This window comes from Mesitornis unicolor, unplaced genomic scaffold (genome assembly GCF_000695765.1).
Source record: "Mesitornis unicolor isolate BGI_N332 unplaced genomic scaffold, ASM69576v1 scaffold11734, whole genome shotgun sequence".
Classification (NCBI taxonomy): Eukaryota; Metazoa; Chordata; class Aves; order Mesitornithiformes; family Mesitornithidae; genus Mesitornis; species Mesitornis unicolor.
Window position 1 is genome coordinate 38,590 of NW_010179450.1, and position 23,630 is coordinate 62,219.

Sequence of the window (23,630 nt, forward strand, 5' to 3'; positions counted from 1 at the left end):
CGTGTTTTTCTCTCCAATAGCTTGGAGCAAACAGTGGTGTGCACATCATCATCTTTGATGAGATCGATGCAATCTGCAAGCAGAGAGGGAGCATGGCGGGCAGCACGGGCGTCCACGATACCGTTGTAAACCAGTTGCTGTCTAAAATCGATGGCGTGGAGCAGCTCAATAACATCCTGGTGATTGGTACGATGGTGCTTTCTTTCTCTGTTATGGGGTCTGGTTGAGAACTGCAGATGCTTTGCTCGTTGCATGTCAGCTGAGTTATCGTTTCTGGTCTTGGATCGGTTTGGACTGATCCAGAGGGACTGCTGTTTAACAAGCAGCAGCAGATTTAAAGGGAGATGGTGCTGTAATCGGCTGGTATTGCTGCTTTCAACAGTTTCCTCCTGATGACTCTTTGAGGCATTTTCTTAGCTCTGTGGGATGTATTCAGGAGTTGGAGACCCACTTAGCAAGCTCAGATAATGCTTATTTTATTTTTAACCTTGAACTTAGGAATGACCAACAGACCCGACCTGATTGATGAGGCTCTGCTGAGACCGGGGAGGCTGGAGGTGAAGATGGAGATTGGTAAGCAAGCTGGCGTATCACGATACCTGAGCTCACCTGGGCTTAAAATAGTGGAGCAATTCTATATCTTAATGTGAACAGTTAACCAGGATGGCTGAGGTGTAAACCTCATGCAGCTCCCTCCTTGTAAATTTAATCAGCCAGTTAAAGTACCATTTCAGACTGACCTACTGATAGTGGTTTCTGTGGAAAGGAAGGGATGGGTGTGGGCAGGCAGGACCCAGAATCTCTGAGCCAAGGAACGGCACCAGATCATCCCTAGGTGGAACTTGTGGAGCTGGTGAACTTGTAGAGCAGGCAAGAGCAGGGCATGGGCAGTTCTTGACTTGGAGGAAGTGCAGATCGTTTTATTTGCATGCAGTGAGAACGGTGACTTTTACTGCAGGAGCTGCAATGCTGAACAGCGTTGGCTGCTGGCCTCTGAGATCAGCAGGTCTGGAGTGTGGGCATCAGCAGAACTCAGAGTGGGCTGGAGAGCTCTGGTAGCCACTTACCCCAGTGCTGGAAAAGGGACTCTGTCAGGGACTGAGTAGGGCTTCTGAATGTGCAGTGGTCAGAAAAGGAAGATTAAAAAAAACTATGTGCACTCTGGAGCAGGTCCAGAGAAGGCCTGCTGGCCTCTGAGATCAGCAGGTCTGGAGTGTGGGCATCAGCAGAACTCAGAGTGGGCTGGAGAGCTCTGGTAGCCACTTACCCCAGTGCTGGAAAAGGGACTCTGTCAGGGACTGAGTAGGGCTTCTGAATGTGCAGTGGTCAGAAAAGGAAGATTAAAAAAAACTATGTGCACTCTGGAGCAGGTCCAGAGAAGGCCACAGAAATGTACTCTGTCAGGGACTGAGTTGGGCTTCTAAAGGTGCAATGGTCAGAAAAGGAAGATTAAAAAAACCATGTGCACTCTGGAGCAGGTCCAGAGAAGGCCACGGAAGTGTCCCAAGGCCTGGAACACCTCTGCTGTGTGGAAAATCTGAGAGTTGGGGTGGTTCAGCCTGGAGAAGAAGAGGCCCTGGGAAGAGCTTGTTGTGGCCATTCAGTGCGTAAAGGGGGCTGATAGAGCTGGAGAGAGGCTTCTCACCAGGGCCTGGAGTAATGGGACGAGGGGCAGCAGCTTAAAACTGACAGAGGGCAGGTTCAGTTTGGATACACGGGAGGAATGGACCATGAGGACGCTGAGACACTGCACCAGGCTGCCCAGAGAGGAGATGGGACAAGGGGCAGCTGCTTAAAACTGACAGAGGGCAGGTTCAGATTGGATACACAGGAGAAATGGACCACGAGGGTGCTGAGACACTGCACCAGGCTGCCCAGAGAGGTTGTGGCTGCTCTAGCACTGGAGGTGTTGAAGGCCAGGCTGGACGGGGCTGTGAGCAGCCTGGGCTGGTGACACAAACTCCTGCCCGTGTCAGGGCGGTTGGACCAGATCTTAAAGTTCCCTTCCAGCCCAAACCATTCTGTGATTCTGTGCTCGTTACAAGGTGGGAGCTGGGTTTAGGGATGCCAGGGGACTGGCCAGATTGCATTTGTGTAAGGTGCCCGAGAGCAACCGACTTGGAGGAGCCTTGAGGAGAGGAACTGAACACTACCTGTGTTCTCTGTAGCTCGGTGGTGGTGCTGATCGATTCAGTCTGATGGAATGGTCTCAAACAAAAAGCGTTGTCAAACGCTGTAAGAATGAATTGCTCATGGCGAGAAGGAGCCCTTGGAGGCAGCGCTGCTGAGGAGAGCGAAAGGCTTTGCTGCGGTTGCTGTGCGGGGCGCTGGCTGACGTGACTTTGACTTCTCTTTGACATCCCAGGCTTGCCGGACGAGAAGGGCCGATTTCAGATTCTTCACATCCACACCGTGCGGATGCGGGAGCACCAGCTGCTGTCTGAGGATGTGGACATTGCAGAACTGGCAGTGGAGACTAAAAACTTCAGTGGTGCTGAGTTGGAGGGTTTAGTTCGAGCTGCTCAGTCCACTGCTATGAACAGGCACATTAAGGTCAGTCCTGTCGTCTCTCACTGGGGAAAAAAAGGGAAAATCATTATTTTTGGAGTCTCTTCTTGCATGCTCCCTCTGCTCTGGGGCAACGCTGCCTTGCTCTCCAGTGCTTGCTGGTTGTGGGAGGTCAGTGTGTCTTTAGCTGGAAAGGCGTTCAGGACCATGACAGGTCAGGTTGTGTGAATCCAGATGCAAAACGCGGTGTTCGGTGGTGTTGACACACGAGATGATGAGTTTGTGGAGGAGGAGGCTGGAAGACGCAGCCCCTTTGCTCCAACAGCCCGGGGTTGGTGTGAATTCCTGCGGAGGAAAGGTCCTGACAGCACTTCCAGGGCACTGGTGTGTTTTGAAGTAAAAAGTCTGTTCAGCCTGCAATATGGGGAAGGCAAATCACGCTTTCATTTCGGCGAGAGAAACCATTTGGTTGCTTGGACGTTTGTATCTCTTGGGAGCGCTCTAAAGGAAAAATGGCTTTTTCTGGTAATTCTTCTTGTATAGCTATAACACTTGAAAAGCTTTTAATTGTTTCCTATCCCAAACAGCCACAAACATCAGCAGTTTCTCATTTTCTTGTGTTCTGTCCAAAAAACCCAACCGAAACACCAGCATTCTGGAGGTATTTTCATCCCTTTGTGAGCAAAATACGTTCCTTAAATAATTAGTTTTGCTTCTAGTTGGTGTTTTTGCTGTGCTCGGATTTTGGGGGCTATTGGTGTTGTGATACATTCCCTGTTGTGCCAAAATGTCACAGCACGAGAAGAGAAAATGGCAACGCATGAATGTGAAGGAGCCGTCCCCTCCTTGTGTTGGTGTGTGAGTGACATCTCAATAACATGTGTACGTGTCTTCCAAACGCGGAGCCGCCGCGCTTTGCTTTTCCTTTCAAGCCGCTGACGTCGTGTTTTCGGACGATCTCACTGTTTACTCTGGAGATGTCTTCAGCGAAACGATGCACCAAGGTGTTTGATTCTCTCCTGCGAGTGCTGCAGAGCCTAAAATATACATCATAGGCCTGACCCAGTTTTCAGAAGCACCAACGAGAAGCAGGAGCACAGATTGCAAATCGAGGGGCCTCATTCTTGTGAATCATTTAAACTCTTCTGGTTATCTCTCAAAGCGCGTGTTAAAAATTAAAGCGTGTAACTCATTGCAGACCAGGGCAGAAAGAGCCCCCCTGTTCTTCAGCTGCAGACAACTTCAGCAATGTATGAATGGTGTTCTGGGCGCCTTCACTTCCCTCTGCTGAGCAGGGGGGGACCAGCCCGTGCTAACGCCCCCCGGTTTGGTCTGATGCCGCCCCATGGCTCTGCCTGGCGGGGTTTGTGGCTCTGGTTTCAGCCGTGCTCTGGTTGTTTGGCACCGTGTCCTTGGCCGCCCGGGGTGGCTGAGGCTGCGTTTGCCACTCGACAAGCACGATGTGATTATTTTTATTATCGTGTTTTCCTTCCCATGCTCGAGTGCGTTCCTTGTTCTGGGAGACCACCCGAGCCAGAGGAGAGCGTCTCGGAGACGCGTCCTCGAGGGGCAGAGTTCTTTCCCTGGGTCTTAGGTAGAGGTGACAGAGGTTGCTGTGCCTTCCAAGAAACTCCTTGAAATCCCAGATCTTTACCTCCTGAGCTATCAAATCCTCATTCTGTTCTCAGGCGGTGGTGTGAGGCTTGGGTAACTTTCAATTGTAATTATACTTGTTTTGGAATCTGGAGACATTTCTTGGGGTATAATTGGGAAACTCAGAATTTGTCCAAAGCCTTTCAGGGCTGCACTTTGGTGGAAGCGAGTGAAGATCTTTGCCTCGTCCCTGTGCAGCTTAGAACCAGGTTTCTGCCCTGCCACTTTGCAGCGAGGCGAGCAGAGCAGCTCCTGCCCCTCTCATGACGAATCCCTTTCCTGATACCTCTGAGCACTCGGGATCCCCACTGCACCCCTGGGATTAGTACAGAACAGCCAGCGTTCCTGTGCCGCTGAGTGGAGCAGTTGTTCCAAATCCCCTTAATTCTCAGTGGCTGCCCAAGGCGGTCGATACCTGCAGGCCCACAAATAATCCTGGTAAACGGAGCCGTCCCTGCTGCGCGGCTCCTTCCGCTCTTTGGCTTTTCAGTGTTGCTGGACGGTTTGGGAATGGCAGAAGGAAAAAGGTGATGCTTTTCCTGGCACAAGGAGGGCAGTGTGAGTAAACGGAGCCATCCCTGCTGCGCGGCTCCTTCTGCTCTTTGGCTTTTCAGTGTTGCTGGACAGTTTGGGAATGGCAGAAGGAAAAAGGCGATGCTTTTCCTGGCACAAGGAGGGCAGTGTGAGCTGAGCTGGCTGCCGCTGCTTTGTTCCAAGTCATGGCGATAGCGCTGCCTTGAGATTCATGGTGTTGGTTGAACTGGAGCAAATACAGATACAGCAGAAAGAAATCTCGTATTTACCAGTCCTCTTAAAGACTTTCTTGTGCGGAGAGAGAAGTGCATAGATTGAATAGAAAACAAAAACCTCCCGAAATAGAGGTGTCTGAATAACTCTGATTTTTGACTTGGCTGCCAAAGGTGGCGTGAGCAGATTCAGAGCTGGGTTACACCAAACTTTAATTTGACTGCGCCATGAAGGAGGCTTCATTCTCTTCCCATCCAGAACCCAGAAAGCACAGCACAGAGTTTTTTCTACAGCCTCTAAATGGAAAGGGCAGCTCCCTGCTCCAGAGGGAACCTGTGTAGCTTCAACAGCTCTCAGAAATTTAACTTGGGTGAGATCAGCCCCAGCCTGGTCACCAGTCCGAGCCTCACTGACACTTGGATGGTGCAGAGCTCCCATCCTGCTCTCAGCTGGGGCGGCTTCTCTGCAACGCGGGGTTGTGGCCGCAGTCCTCACTTCGGCTTTGGGCCCGGGGAGGGCACAGCTGTCGATGGCTTTGTGGGGCTGGCGTGTGGAGGTGGCTCTGTGAAGGTGCTGGTTGCTCCGGTGGCATCCAGCAGATGCCCAGCCGATGTCCTGGTAAGAAGCATTTCTCTCACTGATGCAGACCAAGCCTGGGTTGGCTCCGCGGATGGAAGTTGGTAAGAGGTCGTGTGTGGTGCTGCCGTGCTTCAGTGTCTTTTCTTGCCTTTATTAGGCCAGCAACAAAGTGGAGGTGGACATGGAGAAGGCGGAGAGCTTGCGTGTGACAAGAGGAGACTTCTTTGCATCTCTGGAGAATGACATCAAGCCAGTAAGTGGGCGCTGTGTGACTGCTGCAGTGGTCACCCAGTACAGGTAATGACGGGAGGCAGCAGCTCCCTTTGGGATCAGACGCAGTGATGAGCACCATGGTGCACCATGAGCTGAGGTGGGGTGGAAGTGGGGACCCTCTTCCTGCCTGCAGCGCTAAGGCTCCGTTTTCTGCCTTTTCTTGTGTGCAAGAATCATAACAAGGAATAGAACGAATAAAGGGAGCAACCTGGGATTTCTCCCTGTTGGATGTACGCCCTTCTTTAGGCTACTTCAGTCAATGGATCGCACCTTTAACGTGGACTGCAGTAGGAGGTGTGAGCCTCATTTTTGAGAATTGTCTTTGAATGACGTGAGTTCAGAACCCATTGACAGCTTGCGCTGGTCACAGTTCAGTTTGAGGATAGATGGAAAGATGTTTCTAAATGTGCCCAGTGCCCAGCAGTGCTCAGTCACTTGAGCTGCCCTGTGTCACAGTGGGTCTGCCGGTACCGACTGCCCCACCACGGCATCTTCCAGAGCCTTGGCCCTGGTCACTTGGGTCGTGTTGATTTTTTTTCATGTCTTTCTGATGTGATGCAAAATTTCTTGGTAAAATAAATGTTCCCTCTCTTAACACAGGCGTTTGGAACCAACCAGGAAGACTATGCAAGCTACATCATGAATGGCATTATTAAGTGGGGTGATCCAGTAACAAGGGTATTGGATGATGGGGAGCTGCTTGTCCAGCAGACCAAGAACAGTGACCGTACTCCTCTGGTTAGCGTTCTTCTAGAAGGTAAATTTAAGCAAAAAGTATATTTTTTTAAAAAGCAGCTTCTGTGAGCTCTTCCTGTCAGTTGCCCAGGCAGTGATCAGTTCTGTCCTGCAACTGCACATAAAAGAAACACATGGGAGGAAAACCAGAATTGGTCCCTCTCGGTTTACTTGGGTGAGATTTCTCTAGACATTAAAACTGGCTTCTCAGCCTGAGAGAAATCCTGTCCTTGGAACACCGGAGAAGTGATTGTACCCATTTAGTGACGTGAACGTGGGTGTCCTACAGTGCGGACAGCTCTGGTTGAGGGAGTTGTCTGAATGCTCTTTGATGTCCCTGGAGAGCTCCTCAGTTTGATTCACTGCGTTCAAACAACAGCTCACCCAGGCACGTGTGGGTGTCTGCAGTTGGGCAGTGATGGATTTGCCTCTGTCTGGGCTGTTACTGACTGAGATGAGCCTGGGAAACCAGTGCCAATGTTCACATTACAGATCTTCGAGCAGACCTTGTGATTTGGCACTTTCCTCTTTCTTCTCCTGAAGTCAAAGGATGTGGATTACCACTATTGCTTAGCGATGTGCTGCGTTGAAATTAACCTTGAACAGATCCCCTGGATGATTAATTCTGTGTTTGCCGTGTGTATGCAACACCTTCTGGCACTCCAGATTGGTTTTTATTGGGTATCTGGATGAAGACGTGACTTTGATCTCTGTTTGAATTATTCTGGTGTGAATTCAGGTCAATGACAAGCTGTCAGTATTCACCTGGGATTCGTGCTGTTGGTTTGCTTGTTGCAGTACCTGCAGAACTTGTGTTCAGAAGGGGCATGAACGTAGTTCAGGCAGATTCTCCAAAGCACAAACACGCAGTGGCCAGCCCTACCAAACGTGTCACCTCCTCTTCTGTGCTGGCTTCGTGACAAATCAGTCTGCGTGCACTCAAACAGTTGGGTGAATTTCCTTCCTCTGGAGGACTGGGTTGCGCTGGAGTTCGTGTGCTCCTTCTGCAAGAGGAAGAAGAAAAGGTCGTCTCGAAATGCAGAGACTGTGGATGAGATGATAAACACCCTGAAAATGCCATCCCTGCTCTGCCTTTCCAGACCTGTTCTCTCCCTTGTTCTTCCATTACGTTTGTCCTTTATTTCAGGTCCCCCGCACAGTGGGAAGACTGCGCTAGCGGCAAAAATAGCGGAAGAGTCCAACTTTCCCTTCATCAAGATCTGTTCTCCAGATAAGATGATCGGATTTTCTGAAACGGCCAAGTGTCAGGCTATGAAGAAGGTACTTGGGTGTCCCACTCTTGCCCGATTACAATCCAATTCTGTGCTCTCTAGTGGGCAGAAAAGTGCATTACCCTTGTGGCTGTGTTTTCTGCTCTCTGTAGGTCCTGAATTCCTGTGCATGTATGTATTTATAATGAGTGTTTCTGTGGCACCAGCACCGGGTGACTCAGGGAAAATGTCGAGGCTCTGGCCCAGCGGGGTCTGCTGTAAAATGACTGAAGGGAAAGAAAAGACCTGATCTGTGCTGTGCAGCCTGGAGCTCTGTCTGCAAAGATGGGGGCAGGAAGGGCTCAGGGCTGCATTTGGAAAGGACAGACCCTGCCTGGATGAGGTGGTTCTGCTTAGTGAAACAAGGGTTTTAACAGCTTGGGGAGCAGGGGCAGTGCAAACATCTTAGATAGTTTCAAGTAGCCAGGTGGGAGGAAGGAAATTTCATCTACTGAAGCAAGCCAGTGCTTATTCTTCTAGCTGCATGATGCCGAATGAAGTGGTGAGTGATACTGTGAAGGGTGGTGTGCAGGGTCCGTCCGTAGCCGAGCACGTCTGCTGTCCCTGCAGTGTGGGTGACGAAAAGCAACCACTGTCCAGCCTGGCAGAAAAGCTTCATAACCACATTGCAGCTATGGGGCACTTGTGTGCGTAGTGTCACATTTTCAGTGTTGCCCAGCTCCAGAACCCAGAGGAATGGTGCTCTGTTTTGTTCATTGCTTACAGTTAACGCAGGGCAAATGGCTTTTTCACCAAGGGTAAGGGGTAGATGAACAAAACTCGGCTCTGAATTTGTTGAGATGGCAGTTTCATTAATGCAGGTAGGGTCTAGTCTCTGGTGCTTGCCTGTTCCGTTCTCAGTGTATTCCTCTAAATACTGCTGTGTTTAGTGAACGTTTCAACAGGTCCTGCCGTGGCTGTTGTGAGGTCCCTGCTGAGATTCACCAGTGACTTGTTCTGCTGTTTTTCAGATCTTCGATGACGCGTACAAGTCCCAGCTCAGCTGTGTGGTCGTGGACGACATTGAGAGACTGCTGGGTGAGTGGGGATGAAGAGAGCGAGCCGTGTTGTCTGGAGCACAGAAATATTGAAATCAAATCAGTATTGAGATGTTGCGAACCAGAAATTACTGGTTTTGATAGCGTGAAGTAGCTTAAACGTGCATCTGCTTAGAGGGCATTAAAATGCATTTTCCATTCCAGATTACGTTCCGATTGGACCGCGGTTCTCTAATCTGGTGTTGCAAGCCCTTCTTGTACTGCTGAAGAAGGCCCCCCCTCAGGTAAGAAAGTCATGCCCTCTTCCTGTGATGATGCTGACAGGGGAGGGCTTTGTGCCTCGCTGACAGTGCTGTGCTGCCAGGGGTATTAGTGCCATTGTCTCTGGTTCAGTCGAGTTAATCCTAGCCTGCTGCTGCTCAGCCAGGGAGACATTTCTGGGATAACCACAAAGGATTCAACTTTAATTATGTGATTACTGAAGGCTGAATCTTCTACAGTTAGCCCTAGAAATACTGACTGAGGAAACGAGGTTGACCTTCACCATGTGCAACCTAAACGTGCGAGCTGCTTTCTGCTGACAGTCCAGATCAACCCCTGGCTCAACCGTGTGCTCCCTCCTTGTTTAGAAACCGATTTCTGATTGTGGGTGTCAGGGTTTTAATTTGTTCTTAACTTGAAATTATCAGGTGTTAATTGCAGTGGCTGAGGAACACTCGATCTTGTGTCTCATGCTGATCCTGCCTGTTTCAGCTTTCTGCCGGCATGAGATTTAAGTGCGTCACAAGTGATAACGTTTCTGAGGCTTGCTCTGAATGACACAAACGGGCAGGAACTCTTGCTTTTTGTTTGCCATTTTCCCCGTCGTTCACTGCAATTCTGCTGTGTGCTTGAGAGAATCTGCGTGAATAAATAACTTACTAACAGGAAACCCTTGAAGGTCGGTGTCAGGGAAAGCACGGCCTGGATGAACTCGATTTTTTGGTCATTTTTAATATCCTGGGAGCAGTAACGTCTGTGTGAGCATCGTTTTCATTAGAGAGTTTGGTGAAAAGACCTCTCAAATACAGAACTTTGAATTAAATTGTGATACCGCAGGCCCTGAGGTTCCCCTTGTGACAGAGGCTTTTCCCAGTCAGCTTTCTGTGCCCTGTGAAGTCTCTCACGTAAGACCTGGATTCTGTTATCGTGTAAGCTGGAACTGAAAGGCTGCCTGTGTGCATCAGCACAGCCATTTCTGGTCATCACCATCTCAGGTAATTGCTGACCTGTTATGGGTGTTTCCACAGCACCAGGCAGTGGTTGTTCCCATAGATCAGTGGGGGGAAGCAGAACTGGGTTTGGTTCAGTTGTCAAAGTAACTTAAAATATCAAACTGTCCATTTTGTTCTTGCGCCCTCTGAGCGTGTTTTGCTCCTTGCATGCACTTTAGTTGGCACCCGCGTCACCCTGAAAGCAGGATGCGGGGCTCCAGGCTCTCGGGTGTTTGCCAAGTTGGTGCATGTTGCTGGAGGTTTGCACTGTGCGATGTCTGAAGCGCCCTCGAGGCGGGAAGGCTCGGGTTGACAGCCAGTATTATGGTGACTTAAGCCATAAATTGTTGGAGGGTAGAGAGAGTTTTCCGAGGAAGTGTCGCTGTTTGATGGATGGTGTGGGCGGGTTGTTTTCTGCTGTTCTACGTGTCCACTCCTGGCTGCTGTGGAAACGGGGGCGCTGGGCTGGACGGAGCCCTGGGGCTGCCCGCGTGTGGCAGCTCCGGCGAGAGGGGTCTCCCTGGCGTGTCTGCTGCTTGTGGGCTCCCTGTGACCATCGTGGCACGTGGGGGCTTTTCTCATTAAGAAAACCAAAGCGGGGCGTAAGTTGTGCAGGAAAAGGCCTTTTCCACTGTGAATGTTTGCTGTGGAAAAGATGGAGCTCGGGCGTGGAGACTCTTGGGGTTTGGAAGCTCAAGGGAGAAACCCACGAGGGAGATAACGCTGCTGGTTAATGATGAGATGAGCAGCTCCCCTGGGGAGCAATTCATTCAGAAGTAATGGCTGGGTTTGGGGTTCTGTTGTACCGTGAGAGGCAGACACGGGCTTTCAATGTGCACGAGTGGCATCAGTAGTGGTGCTAACCCGCTCCACGCGGTCAAACCAGCTCGGATCTCTCTCGGATTCGGGTCATGGTTTAGGTTCATTCCTGGCGCACATGGAGTGTTCTGGGACACGTCCCCACGCTCAGGGAATCGTTGACAGTGTCAGCTCTCCGTTGCTGTTGGTCTCCCTACCATTTAGCTTCTCAGGGCTCGAAACACGGGGTTGGTTTGGAAAGCGCAGAAATGAGAGCAGCGCCGCAGCTGAAACCGCGGGGAGCGGAGGGTGCGATTCAGCCGCGGCTGCGCTGCGCCCGGCTCCGTGGCGTGGATTTTGTATTCACACGGCGTCGTCACATCGCTCGCAGAGCATGCTTAATGTGCAAGCAGCCTCCCGCAATTACTGCGAGTGCAAGAGGAGCATTTCTGGGATGCGGTCCTATTAATTATGCATTGAGGTGGATGTCTCCGTTGAATCGGTTTGTGAGAGCTGCCTCCCAGCCTCCCCTCTTGCTGTCGAGGCTGTGTTATTTTGACGTGGCGTGGGAAGGGCGAATGTTTTCTGGGCTTCCTGGCTCGTTTGTGCTTTGCAGGAGTTTTGAGAGTAAACACATCAGGCTTTAAAGGAACTGGAAATGTCTCCGAGTTTACTTTAAATTCCCAGTCACAGCTCCTGCTCGCTGGTTCCACCCAGCAGTGCTTTAATAGTGGTGTCTGTTACGACTGGTTCAAGACGACTGAAAAACGCTGCATTTTGTCTAGCATCCTTTTTTAAACCAATTAAAAAGCTTTTCTGAAATGGCTCGAAGAGAAGAAAATAAACCATGTTCTCTTGGGCCTTTATTTCAATCAAGTTTCCCTGCGTTGTGCAGGAGAAGAGACCAGGGGGATAGAAAGGCTGAAAAGGGCTGTCGCAGCAGGGAGCCGAGCGGGAGAAAAGGACTTCTCTGAGAACTAAGCAGCAGCAGCTCCGAAAGCCGGAGCTGCTTCATCTACATGCAGAGTCACACAGGGCACGGAGACACTCACCAGCCCCGCAGAGGCTTCACATGTGCTTCCCTGCTGCTTCCCCTGAAAGGCCGACAATCGGCTCACAGGGTGTCAGGCCAGCGCTGCAGCCCTGCGCTGAGCTGGACGTGCAGGCTGTGCAGCACGGGGAGACGCCTGGCTTAGCGAGGTGCTCTGCGCCGCGGTGGGTGCCCCTTCCGCTGCTCCCAGAGGCCCCAAGCCCCTTTCCTCTGGGCGCCGGAGGCTGTGCCCATTTAGGAAAGTTGGCGGGGGAAAGGGAGGAATAATCTCCTTGTTCGTGCAGTCCCAGATGCGTTCCTGAGTGCACGTCACTTGGTGTGGACTGGGAGCCGCTCCGGTCTGCAGTGACGTTACCACTGTACGGGTCAGCCTGGGGAGCTGCGGTTCCTCCCATTACTTGTGAGGAATTGATACGCCAAAACACGTCCGTAAAAATATATGGGGTCCAAGGGTGAGAGAGGAGCTGGTGGTGACCGACAGAGGCACTTCAGTACCCACCAGCACCCAGAGTCCAGGCTTCCCTCAGCTCCCCTCGCCTGGGGCTGCTTGGACTTGCTGCAGTTCTGTCACTGGAGGCTCCAGGGACACATTGAGACTGCGTTTGCTTGCAGCAGAGGCTGTTCAGTTCCTTTATGTTCTAGTTTGTCTTTGGTAGTCAGTGCAATAATGTGGTGCCCATTAGGACGTGAACGCTGTGTTAGAAGAATCAATCTCATCATGCTTGAAGACGCAGTCACTTAAAACCACTTCCTCTGGTCTGTGGGTCCCATGGTTCTCTGCATGGTTCTATCCTTCATTCAGATAAAATCCCTGTGGTAGAGAGGTGAAATCTGCACTTACCCCCCCTCTAGAAGGCAGGGGACAAGACACACACCTCTCTGCTGGGTTCCCCTGTCAGCATGGAGGGGTCTGGGGGCTCCCACCTGGGGCCCCGTTGTTGAATCCAGGCTGGGGTGAGGTGGCTGTGCCCGAGCGCTGCTGGTGGAAGAACTGGGCCTGGAACTGCCCTGGGAATGACGAGTCTGGCATCTTGTGCTGTTGAAAAGCCGAGTTCACAGAACCACAGCCTGGTTTGGGTTGAAGGGACCATAGAGATCACCCAGCCCACCCCCCATGGGGTCACAGCTCCCCCAGCCCAGGCTGCTCACAGCCCCGTCCAACCTGGCCTGGGGCACTGCCAGGGAGGGGGCACCCACAGCTTCTCTGGGCACCCTGGGCCAGGGCCTCACCACCTCACAGGGGGGAATTTCTCCCTAATGTCTGATCTAAATCCAGTTTAAAGCCATCACCCCTCATCTTCTCACTCCATGCCCTGGTGTAAAGTCCCTCTGCGGCATTCCCGTAGTCTCTTTTTCTGCCTGAGTTTTGGAAGTTCAGCTTGAATCCTGATCTCCTGTGGGCCGGACACGTGGCACGTTGCCTTTGCAATGGCTGCTGTAGAAATTAAGTATTTTCTACATTTGCTGTAGAAATGTGAGTATTTCTGGACATGGGAGCACAATAGCAAGAATAAATGTGGAGTCACCCTGGGGTGTGTTGTCACTGCAGAGCAGCTGGATGAGGGCAGCTTTTTCAATTCGGCTTGATGGCTTTTCGTGCTTTCGTGGAAAAGCCTGGGGCAAAACATTTCTGCCTTGGAGGTTTTCCACTTGTTTGCTGAGCAAGTTGCCCGAAACTTTGAAAAGTACAAGGGACTCCTGACACTTCATTTTCTTTTAGTCATGGATACAGCAGAGATGAGGCTTGTCTTACGGTAACCGGTTTACCCGGGGTCAGGTTTGAAGGCAGCAAGGGGAAGAGCACGGCTTCTTGTGAAGAAAACAACCCGTGAGCTTTGGGTGGAGCTGCTCGGAAAGGCTAAGCGGTGTTTTGTGGAGCTGTTACCTTGTCCTGTTGCTTTTGAGCCTCGTTGAGCTCCTGCCGTTCTTCATGTCGTGCCTGAGTTCAGCTGAATCAGCTGAAGGGGAAAGCAAGCGCCCTTCTGTTCTGTTTAAAACCAGCGCCTATAATTTAGTGTAGTGCTCCTTTTTTGTTATGAGAAGCAGCGGTTTGCCCCTGCCTCTCCACCATCTCTGATTTTATGGACCTTTTCTGTTTACACCCCTATCCATTTACCACGCGTCCATTTAGGGAATTATTTCATATTCCTGACCACAGCCGTTGCTTTCCTCTGATTGCTGCAGCTCAGTGTGTATTTGAAATGGCCAGGGTTGTGTAGTGTCTTTAAAGGAGAAGCACTCTGGATTCCTGCAGTGAAGTGATGGTGTTTGGTTTGTTTTTCTCTCATTCTCAAAGTGTCTGAGTGTTTGCATTCTCAGTCAGGTTTAGCACTGAGCTGGCGTTTTCACAGAGGTTGGTGCAGTGCTGGGTTCCAGTGCCTTTCCAAAACGGTAGGGAGTCGCTTGGAGTCACCTCTGTGCGTGGCCATTGCCCGCTGCCCTGGTTTACACCAGGTCTGGGACTCGTCTGCCTAAACGTGGCTGTCGGGGGGTTGGTTTTCTATGACTGACCTGGTTGTTCAGCACAGGGTTTGCTGAACGAGTCCGCAGCGTGGACAGCTTTCCTGGGAGGAGCTCCTGTGGTCTGGGCCCCTTAACCGGGAAGGAAACGCAGAGACTGAAATCCTGCATGGACACGAATGTCCGGTCTAAATGAAGGCGATGAGCAGAGTTGTGTGTCGTGGAGCTGGAGCACAGAGCTCTACCCTGTGAGCATCAGCTGAGCCTGTGTACAGCAGACCAGGAGGATGCGTGGCCGGGCTGTCCCCAGCCCCTGGGCTCCGTGTGGAGCTGCAAAAGGGGCTGATGGCAGCCGATAAACCCCACTGCTCCTTCCATCAGCCTGTACCGGTGTCTGAACACTGCACCGTGAAATCCAGACAGTGCCGAAACCTCCTGTGCAAGGTGAACTAGCGAGTTGATTTGTATTGGCATTAATTGCTCCGTTGTTTACAAACCCTGTTACTGCTCTGGCAATGTGGAGCTGGTGTGTGTGCTGTTGGTTTAGCTCAGAGGCTGCCAGATGTGGTGCTGTCCTCTTGCATGACCATGATTGCACTGGGAAGGCAACCTCTGCTCTCGGTGTGAGCTGTAAAACCACTGGATCCGTCTGTGCGGCGGTGGAGGGTTCACCGGACCCGCAGGGTGTCTGCACACAGGCTGTTCCCCTGCAAAGTCATCTGAAATGCAGCTTTGGGAAGTGGGGTTTGCCCTTGCTTTTAAATTTAATGAGGATTCAGCTTTTTATGGTGCTTAATGTAGAAGGAAAGGTGAGGTAGGAAAGCTGTGAGTATGGATGGGTTGTCTGTGTCCCATAACTTTTGGACCTTTGTTGGTAGCATTAAACTGACTTCTGGAACCTAATCCTGGTCTTGTGTGGTTGATGTTGACCACTTGAATTACTGAGAGGTCTAATCCTGTCAATTTAAAGCGGTGTTTTTACGTGGCCTTTCCCTGTTTTTCATGTGTGGTTAGCAGGAGCTTCCCAAGGCTGGTTCCCCTCTTGTTTTCCCTTTCTTGACACTTGTTCCTCTGTGTGCGCAGGGCCGCAAGCTCCTGATCATTGGCACCACCAGCCGCAAGGATGTCCTGCAGGAGATGGAGATGCTGAACGCTTTCAGCACCACAATCCACGTGCCCAACATTGCAACGGGGGAGCAGCTGATGGAGGCTTTGGAGGTGAGAAAAAGTCCAAGGATGACAAACAAGCTCAAAGTTTGCTGGAAGCGAGGGATTTTTGTGGTAGCTCTGCATTGGGGAGCACTGTCCCACTTAACATTGTCGTAACAGTTCTAAGGCCTCTCTGAATTACTGTTTCATACAATAAATTAAGGCCAAATGAGAGCAGGGTAGTCTAGGGAGAAAGTTTGAGGAGTGGATTGAAAGATTCCGAGGGCCTGGAAGTGAGTAATGAATATAATTGGGACACTAAAACTGAATGTGCCTGGAGGGTGCCAAGCGCTCATGAATTGGAACAACATCAAACGAAGGTGTTTGGTGCTGAGGAGATTATGGGTTCTTTAGAAATCCATGCCCTTAATGGCTTCTTATTCTGTGCCTTAGTGGAAATTGTAGTGAATATTGAAGGCTGTTAAAATAAACTTAACGGGCAAAGCTTTTGTGCAAACTTGCAAAATTGTCACGTTGATGATCTCGCCAACGCCTGAAAGACGCAGACTCTCCTGCAGCAGCTTTGAGACTGGGGCTTGAGCCTCCGTGTTCCTTTTGGACTGACCTGGAGAAAACCCGAAATGCTTTGTAAAAGAGAGTCAGTAGATGTGATGAAAAGAGCCATTATGGAATAAAACCGTTTAAGTGCTTTGCCTTGCCTACGAATATTGCAACCAGTTTTCCTCCTAAGCTAGAAAATGCTTCCTAGCTTCTCGTTCCCCATTTCCCGAGTTGGGTAGCAGTGTTCCTGCTGAGTGTTGATTTTTGTTCCCTTTAAATGATGTTTTTTCTCCAGCTCCTGGGTAACTTCAAAGACAAGGAGCGCAGCACGATTGCACAGAACGTCAAAGGGAAGCCTGTCTGGATTGGCATCAAGAAGCTGCTGATGCTGATAGAAATGTCATTACAAGTAAGACTGGTTCTGGTCCAGGAAGGACTGGGGGGCACAGAGCAGTGTAAGGGGTGCCTGCTTCTCTGCAGGCTCCTGTTGAGCTGTGTGGTGGGAGCCTTTGAACGGGTGCAGTTGAGAAAAGGGCTGCAGTGACAAGAAATTTTCTGAACAAAGAAATCACCGGGTCTTGGTCGACGAGACGTCTTTAAAAACCACAGTGCCTATAGGCTGTTCAGAGCTGCACTTCAGAGAAGAGCAGGGTTGGATTAACGTACCTTTCATGAGATTTCTGCTCTACACCCAGCACGTTAAGGTTGCAGATACCAATCACTTAGGATTGTATTTTTTTTAAGAAAAAGGTGCCTGTGCAGGTGTATGTGCTCCTTCCCTGCAGAAGATAAATCTGTCAGGCTGTTCAGCTGCTCTTCTCTTTATTTTCCACTTTCAGCACTTTAAAGAAAATAATTGCAGAGGGTAGAAATATGTAGCTCTTAACCCTCCCCCGCACCCGTCATCCGTGCCTGCGAGCCAGCCATCAACTTGTGCTCGACAGCGTGTGCATGCTGAAAATGAGAGGGTGTAGCGTGCAGCCCTAATCCTCCGCGGCTGACATTTCAGCGCCCTTCGCAGTCCTTCCCCCCTCGCACACACTCTCTTTTCACATCAAATGGATTTAGTGCAGCTGAGTGAACTGTCCTTAGATCTTCCTAGGAGAGGCTGAGCATAAGCTAAGAGGCATGTAGTTTAGCAGCATATAAGTCATGTATCCCTCTGTTCACTATTCACAATTCTGTTAAAACTTGCACAGCACTAAGGATATGCTCTGACTGGATGTCACCTCAGGGAATAAAGTCATTTATCTAGATTACTTTTTCCTCTTCTTCCTTGGCTCCTAATTCCATACCTACAGGCAAGTCAGTAAGTCATTGCTCACATGTATTAAATGCATTTAAGGGGTGCAGGCCTTCGGGGACTGCCTGGCTCTGGTGCAGTCCATTTCACTTAGCCATGACAAAGGATTCCTTCTGCTGACACTGAATGTTTCCTTCTGCTGCTTTGACCTTAATTGTTGGTTCTTTTCAATACCCAAGGTGAAGGTTATGTCCATTGTGGGCAGCTCTGAATCCCCAGCCTTGTTCTCAGCATCGCCCCGTGGCTGCACACCTCCGGTGCTGTAGGCAAGGAGGGTTCATGCTGCCCTAGGCTGTGCAGACAGGTAAACTGCTCTGGTGCTTGCTTTTATGACCAGATGATGTGGATGAGTCCATCAGTGGTCAGGCTGGGAGAGGACAGGCAGAGCTGTGACTGTGCTGTTTCTGACAGATGGGAGAAGTGTGAAATTGGGGCTGCTGCTGCTGATACAGAGGATGGATAATCCACCTTGGCTACTGCCCGGGGATGGTTGGTAGCAAGGGGCTTACGTTATTACATGCAATTCAGATGATTGTGCCATAGTGTGTGGAAGCCAGATAGGAAGAAGTTCTGTTCCTAAAGGTCTTTCCATGACCCGTGACGTGTAAACACGTGAGGTGTTTACGTGACTCCGTCTGCTGAGCTGTTGCAGATACAGGGAAGCAGTACAGGCTCTCGGTCAACAGGAGAGCACTCGTGTCTGAACGCACTGCAAGACCACAGTGATACCTGTTTGGGCTGGCTTTTATGGGAAAACACCATTTCACCAAATGACAAGCCCAAGACTGGCTTCCTTTTTCACTGAGCTGGACCACAGCGTCACAGAAGGACATTCGAGTCTGAAATTCCTTAAACTCCAAATGATGGATGGAGTTTCCCAAAACTCATCTCATTAGGTCCCATGGTGAATCAGTTCTTTGTGAAAGATGTGCACGCAGTTTCTTTCTCTGCAGTCACTGAATCCAGTTGTGTTTTTGCTTTACTAGACCAGTAAACCCAGTATCTGCTCTCTGCAGGTGTTCTTCAGCTGCTCAAGTGACTGTCAGTTTGTTTCAGACTGAGCCGGTCTCTCAATGGCCAAGTCCTTTCTTGGAGCACCATGATCCACGGCGTTGCCCTGGTGTCTTGGGTTGCTCCGTTACCTTGTTTACAGGCCTTGTAAACCCACGCCTTTTAGCAGCCTCATTTCCCTCAGACTGTTTATTGCTGTTCTGGCCTCCTTTAATGTCATGGCTCGTATTTAGTGTCACGTATTTTGGTCATCTTGTGTACACTGGAATGATGTGATGTTCTTGTTCCAAAGAAGCCTTTGATGAATATTTTTTTATTAAATTTGCCACATACATCCAGACAAGTTTTGTTTTGAAGTGCCCTTGGCTGCAGTACATGGACCGGCTCGCAGTGCTATCGGGTGCCACGCCAGCTTCACCCTGCGCTGACGCTGCAGCCCTGCCTGGGGTGCTGCTGGGTACGTGAAACCTCTTTTTCCATAGCTAGGAGACCGGTTCCTTCTGCTGGCTTTGCCTGCCTGTCCTGTTGCTCCAGGACCTTGCTGGCAACGCTCCACAAACCCAGGTCTCTCCTCCCTGGAGCAGGAACCCGACTGAGCCAGGCAGCTTTCCAGAAAGTCCCTTTTTGCACCTCCAGTGCTTCCTGATTTGGTAACTTCTGCTTAGCATAAATAAAACCGAGCTTAATCTGAGCTGTTTGTCTGTAATGTACTTTAAAGTACATGAGAACTTATTTTCAAAGGTCATCACATAATATCCATAGAGTCATAGAATCCCATGTTGGAAGGAACCACAAGGACCATCCAGTCCAACCTCTTGAGGTAAAAGTGTCGTTTAAATGAGAGGAGTCAGCACCCTGTGCAGCTGACTCAAATCTGACCAGTGCAGGGGTCAGCCACTTCACGCTGTATCCAGTCAGTCTCTGCACTGCTCTTCTAGCAAATACTTCATGCAGTTTGATCGCAGCACTTCTCCTTTCTCAGGGCACCAGAGCATCTGTTCAAGCCCTGACCCTGTTTTTCCTGTGTGCTCTGTTGACACCATCTTCTCCTTCCAGGGCAGGCCAACCTCCTGGTTTTGTGTCTGCATTTTTTCAATAAGCTGTTTGATGAAGTTTGTATCTTCGTTGCCTTTCAGCTTCCTGCTTTCGTCTTTAGGACAAGGTGCTGTGTCTGCAGACAGAAGCTGTTCCTCCTGAGTCCTCCCGAGTCTCCAGTTTCCAAATGTTTATAGTCCAGCTCATTGTGTCTTGGTGCAGTCATGGCAGTTTGCCTGCTCCTCTCCATGGGGATGCAACCAGCCCATGCATCAGCACAAAGGATGGATGCAGTGTTGTCTTTTGATGGCAGCCCCAGTCTCTGTCTCCTTGGTTGTCTTTCCTCTTTTCCCTCTTGTCCCTGTCTCGGGGCTGATCTTTAGGGGCTGTTCCTGGTTGATGGAGCCACAGCACAGGTTGGTACCGCAAGGTCTGAAGCCTTGTGCTGTGCCTCTGCTTTCCCTCACCTGCTGACCCACCATGTGTACCTCCTCTGGTGCTTTGCTGCTGGAGCTGTCAGCGCGAGGAAGAGAGAGGAAAACTGAGGACGTGTTCAGTCCCTTCTGCTCCCAGCTGTTTATTTTATTGCCCCAGCTCTGGAAAGGGGCAGGTAGAAACAGACACAGCGTGGGCTTGGGTCGTGCAGAGCCAGGCTAGGATGGGCACTGTGGGATGGGCACTGTGGGAAGTACCTGTGTGGGATTCCAGCCTGGCCCATCTCGTAGCTGCGTGAGCACCCTAAGCTCGTGGTCTCGATGTGTTTGTGCACTGCTTGGCTGCAGGCCTTGAGGACGAGCAGCCTGGTCTGTGGCCACACCAATGCATGGGTGAAGCACACACACACCCACACACACACCCACACCCACCCCAGCACACACCCACGTGTGGCCCTCTTTTCCTGTCATGCTGCCTGGGACGCTGCATCGCATTAATGGGGATCTGCTTTGTTTGGTGTCTAGATGGATCCCGAGTATCGGGTGAAAAAGTTCTTGGCTCTTCTGAGAGAAGAAGGAACGTAAGTACTTTTATTTTTACAGAATTGTTTAAGGTTGTCTTTTCTGCTCACAAACAAGCATCTTTGAGCAGAAGCTGCCGTGTGGTGTATCTGATCTTGCTGGCCTCTCCTGTATCTACAGAACTGTCTATCAGATCAGTTCTCCTTGCGGCTGTGTGCCGGTTGTTCTGGGAGGGGGGGTGACCTGGAGACGTTTTGAGAACCTGCATGCCCGAATTCTCTGCTCTTCCTAATTTAACTGTGACTTTAAGATCTAAATGAGATATTGGACCACGGTTAAGCTTTCTTTAACTAAAGTAAATCTGAAGAGATTCTGCTAAGAGTTAAAATCCAGGTGTTTGTCTGAGATCTGGAACTTGGTTTCTTGTGTTTCTCCTTTCTGAGATGAGGATCTCCTCCTCTTTCCCCTGTAGGTGTCACAGGGAATAGTTGAGCCCAGTCTTGACCGTGGCATCTCCTAGAAAATGACTTTCTAATACATGTAGGGCAGTACCTGTGCTGGGGAAACTCCCAACAGTATCTATCCCGGCTACCTGTGAGTGGGTTCCAGTGTGTGCTTGATGCTTTTGTACCTGTGCATGCTTTCTTGATGGATTTGGCTTCTTTTGCAAGAGTTCCTTCCCTAGACTGAAGGTGGACCAAGTGCAAGATCAACAGCTGGAAAAGTGACCAACCTGGAGAACAGACACTGGGATCTTTACTCTTCTGTGTTCAACACACTGGACAAAGTGAAATGCTCCCCCGTTTCCAAGAACCCCATGTGGAATCTGCATGTTTAGTGCAATACGGTATCTTTGTTCTTCGTCTGCAATACACTGATGTCACGTGGAAGTGTCCTCTAGAACACCGTGCTTTTGTCTCCGTGCAGGCCGGGCTGCGTTCTCGTTTGGTTTTAGCATGGGGGAAATGTGCTGTCAGTTTTGAAGCTAACGCTCACTTGTGTCCAGCACCCGGTTGCTACACCAGGAAAGAAATCCTGATTTCTAATAAAACCTGACGGTCTTTGCTGAAGGCTTGCTGAAGTTCTGCTCTGTGTTTTCCTGATCTGATGAACGCTTCCTTGTTCTGTCAGCCTGTGCCTCACTGAGCGCTGGGCCAGGCTGATCACCCAGAGGCAGTGCCCGCAGTAATTGGGCTCCAGAACTGCGAGGTGCTGATAGCGGCTTCCTTTGACACCCGGCTGCTTGCTGGCCTGATGGTGTATGGGCAGTGGCACACGGGGCTGGAAGGGGGCAGGGAAGGATGTTGATCAGAGTAGAGGAAGCTTCCAAATCCAGTAGTGAGGGCATCAAAGCTTGTCAATTCAGCAGCGGTTGTCGAGAGGCTCATTCCAAACCGAAAGCTCTTCATGAGTGCAATGTTGATGGCAGCTTTGGCATTGCCAGCCTCGTTATATCCCGTTTTTCTGCCGTGTTACCAAAGGTTGGAATTCCTCCTTAGAGACAGAGGAAGCCGAGCTCTGCAGATGCACGAGATGTGTATGGCCGTGTTTTTGCACTAAAATAAAGGAATGTAAAGGCTCTGCTGCGTGGTCTTTCCCCAGCAGTCATCTCGTGTCAATGAGGTGCTGCCGATGACAACTGCACGAGGCTGCTCCCCTCTGGTTCCTTGGCTCCACACGTTTAATAAGGTTCATGGAACATACCTCAATTTGGTGGGGCATGAAATCAAAGCCATTTATGAGATCTTAGTCAGTGTAGCTTCCTAGGCTTGACCAGACACGCTGCTGAGGGCTACCAGCTTGCACCCAGAGCGGTGTTCCCAGGAAGGAGGGAGCTTCACGTTCCTTCAGGCCCGGAGGTGAAGGTGCTGTCGTCCTTAGCGCATTGCAGCGGTCGGAGCGTTTTAGTCACTCCACTGTGGTTTCTGTTCCTTTGGCAGTGCTGTTGTGTTGTGGTGACGTCGCGAGGCCCAGTGGTTGTTGTCCCCTCTCATTCTGTGTACGATCTTGTGAATTTATTTGTTCCTTCCTTTCCTCTGCGAGTCCCAGCGACAGCAGCGCACATTAACTTATACTTCAGAGTAAATGATGTAAACCTTATTGTGTCTGTGTCCAGAACTATATCGATGAATAAATATCTGGTTTAATTGCACATTCAATGGATTCAATAAAAAGCACAACTACTTGTGATGGTCTGGGAGACATTTGTGTCTGTGGTGCTGGTCGAACCGAGGCGCGTATGGGGAGTGCCGAGGTGTGGCTGGAAGAGAGCAGAGCTGATCCCAGGCTGCGACAGCCCAGGGGTGCTGAACACATCCCCAGCCCGGGTACCCTGACCACAGGTCAAGGGGTTGGCCGAGAGGACTCCGGGTTCAGCCCATGCCGGAGGTTTCTGGACCCCTGTGGAGCAGGAGAAAGAGATTTGTGTGTGTGTGAGGGGTGTGTATGAGGGGTGTGTGTGTGTGTGAGGGGTGTGTGTCAGGTGTGTCACCCTGGGGAAGGCCACGTTGGGTGCGACATCCCCCCCATCCCAACCTTTCCAAGGTCCCCGTCCCAGCCGTTTCCTGCGGGCAGCAGAAGGGCGGCTCCTTCCCACCACGTTTCCTCCTCGACAGCAAGAGCCACCCTCCTCATCCCCATCCTTACCCTTCCAGAAACACAGTTGTCTCTACAAGGGAGTTATTGACCTAGGAAAAATGCATTTCGAAGTGTTGGGATGGGTTCTGGGGGGTGGAGCGTGGTGGAGAGAGGCTGGGCGATGAACTTCCACTCAAAGCTCCAGACGCCTCCCGAGGAGTTTCGGGTGGTCTGGTTGTTGGTGACACGTTGTTGGTGTTGGTGTGATGGCACGGCAGAGCGAGCTGGCTGCGATGGGGGCAGCGCTGTGCGGGAAGGCAGACGCAGTTGTTTTGTGTGTGAATTGGGTCGGTGTAGGAATAGAAAACGTTTGGGTTTTTTTACCCTTCACACAGGGGTATTTGAGGCCAGTGCTGTGGAAAATTGTGAGCACTTAAAGGCATTGGTAATGCATGGGGGATGTTGCAGAAACACCCACAGAGTTATTCGTGGGCAGGAGATGTTTCTGTATGGGAAAATTTGGGTCTCGGTCTGCCCACCCCATCCCAAGGTGATTCAGTGGCAGCCCGCGCTGGTGCAGGGAGGACGTGGAGCCTGCAGCCTGTGTTACTGCAGGGATCTGGTGTGTGCTCATGGTGACATGAGCTCATGGGGCAATCAGCCCCCAGCTGTGAAATGCCCAATGCTGGCTCTGTTTTACCGTCGCCCGGCG

At 50.7% G+C, this 23,630-nt stretch overlaps 1 protein-coding gene across 2 annotated transcripts in view; it reads left to right on the forward strand.

Annotated features, from left to right (window-relative positions):
* The window catches only part of NSF (N-ethylmaleimide-sensitive factor), a 49,925-nt gene extending 27,402 nt beyond the window's left edge, over positions 1-22,523 (forward strand). Inside the window, exons 9-20 of one of the 2 annotated variants that reach the window (XM_010182785.1) lie at positions 21-186; positions 499-573; positions 2,366-2,553; positions 5,645-5,740; positions 6,361-6,517; positions 7,643-7,776; positions 8,738-8,804; positions 8,969-9,048; positions 15,410-15,544; positions 16,332-16,445; positions 20,345-20,400; positions 21,013-22,523. In XM_010182785.1, the coding sequence (XP_010181087.1) occupies positions 21-186; positions 499-573; positions 2,366-2,553; positions 5,645-5,740; positions 6,361-6,517; positions 7,643-7,776; positions 8,738-8,804; positions 8,969-9,048; positions 15,410-15,544; positions 16,332-16,445; positions 20,345-20,400; positions 21,013-21,031 (1,287 nt within the window). In that variant the 3' untranslated portion in view covers positions 21,032-22,523. Of the gene's footprint in view, positions 1-20; positions 187-498; positions 574-2,365; positions 2,554-5,644; positions 5,741-6,360; positions 6,518-7,642; positions 7,777-8,737; positions 8,805-8,968; positions 9,049-15,409; positions 15,545-16,331; positions 16,446-20,344; positions 20,401-20,813 lie in introns of both variants that reach the window. The other variant, XM_010182788.1, reaches the window with a different exon arrangement.
* The last annotated feature ends 1,107 nt before the right edge of the window (positions 22,524-23,630 follow it).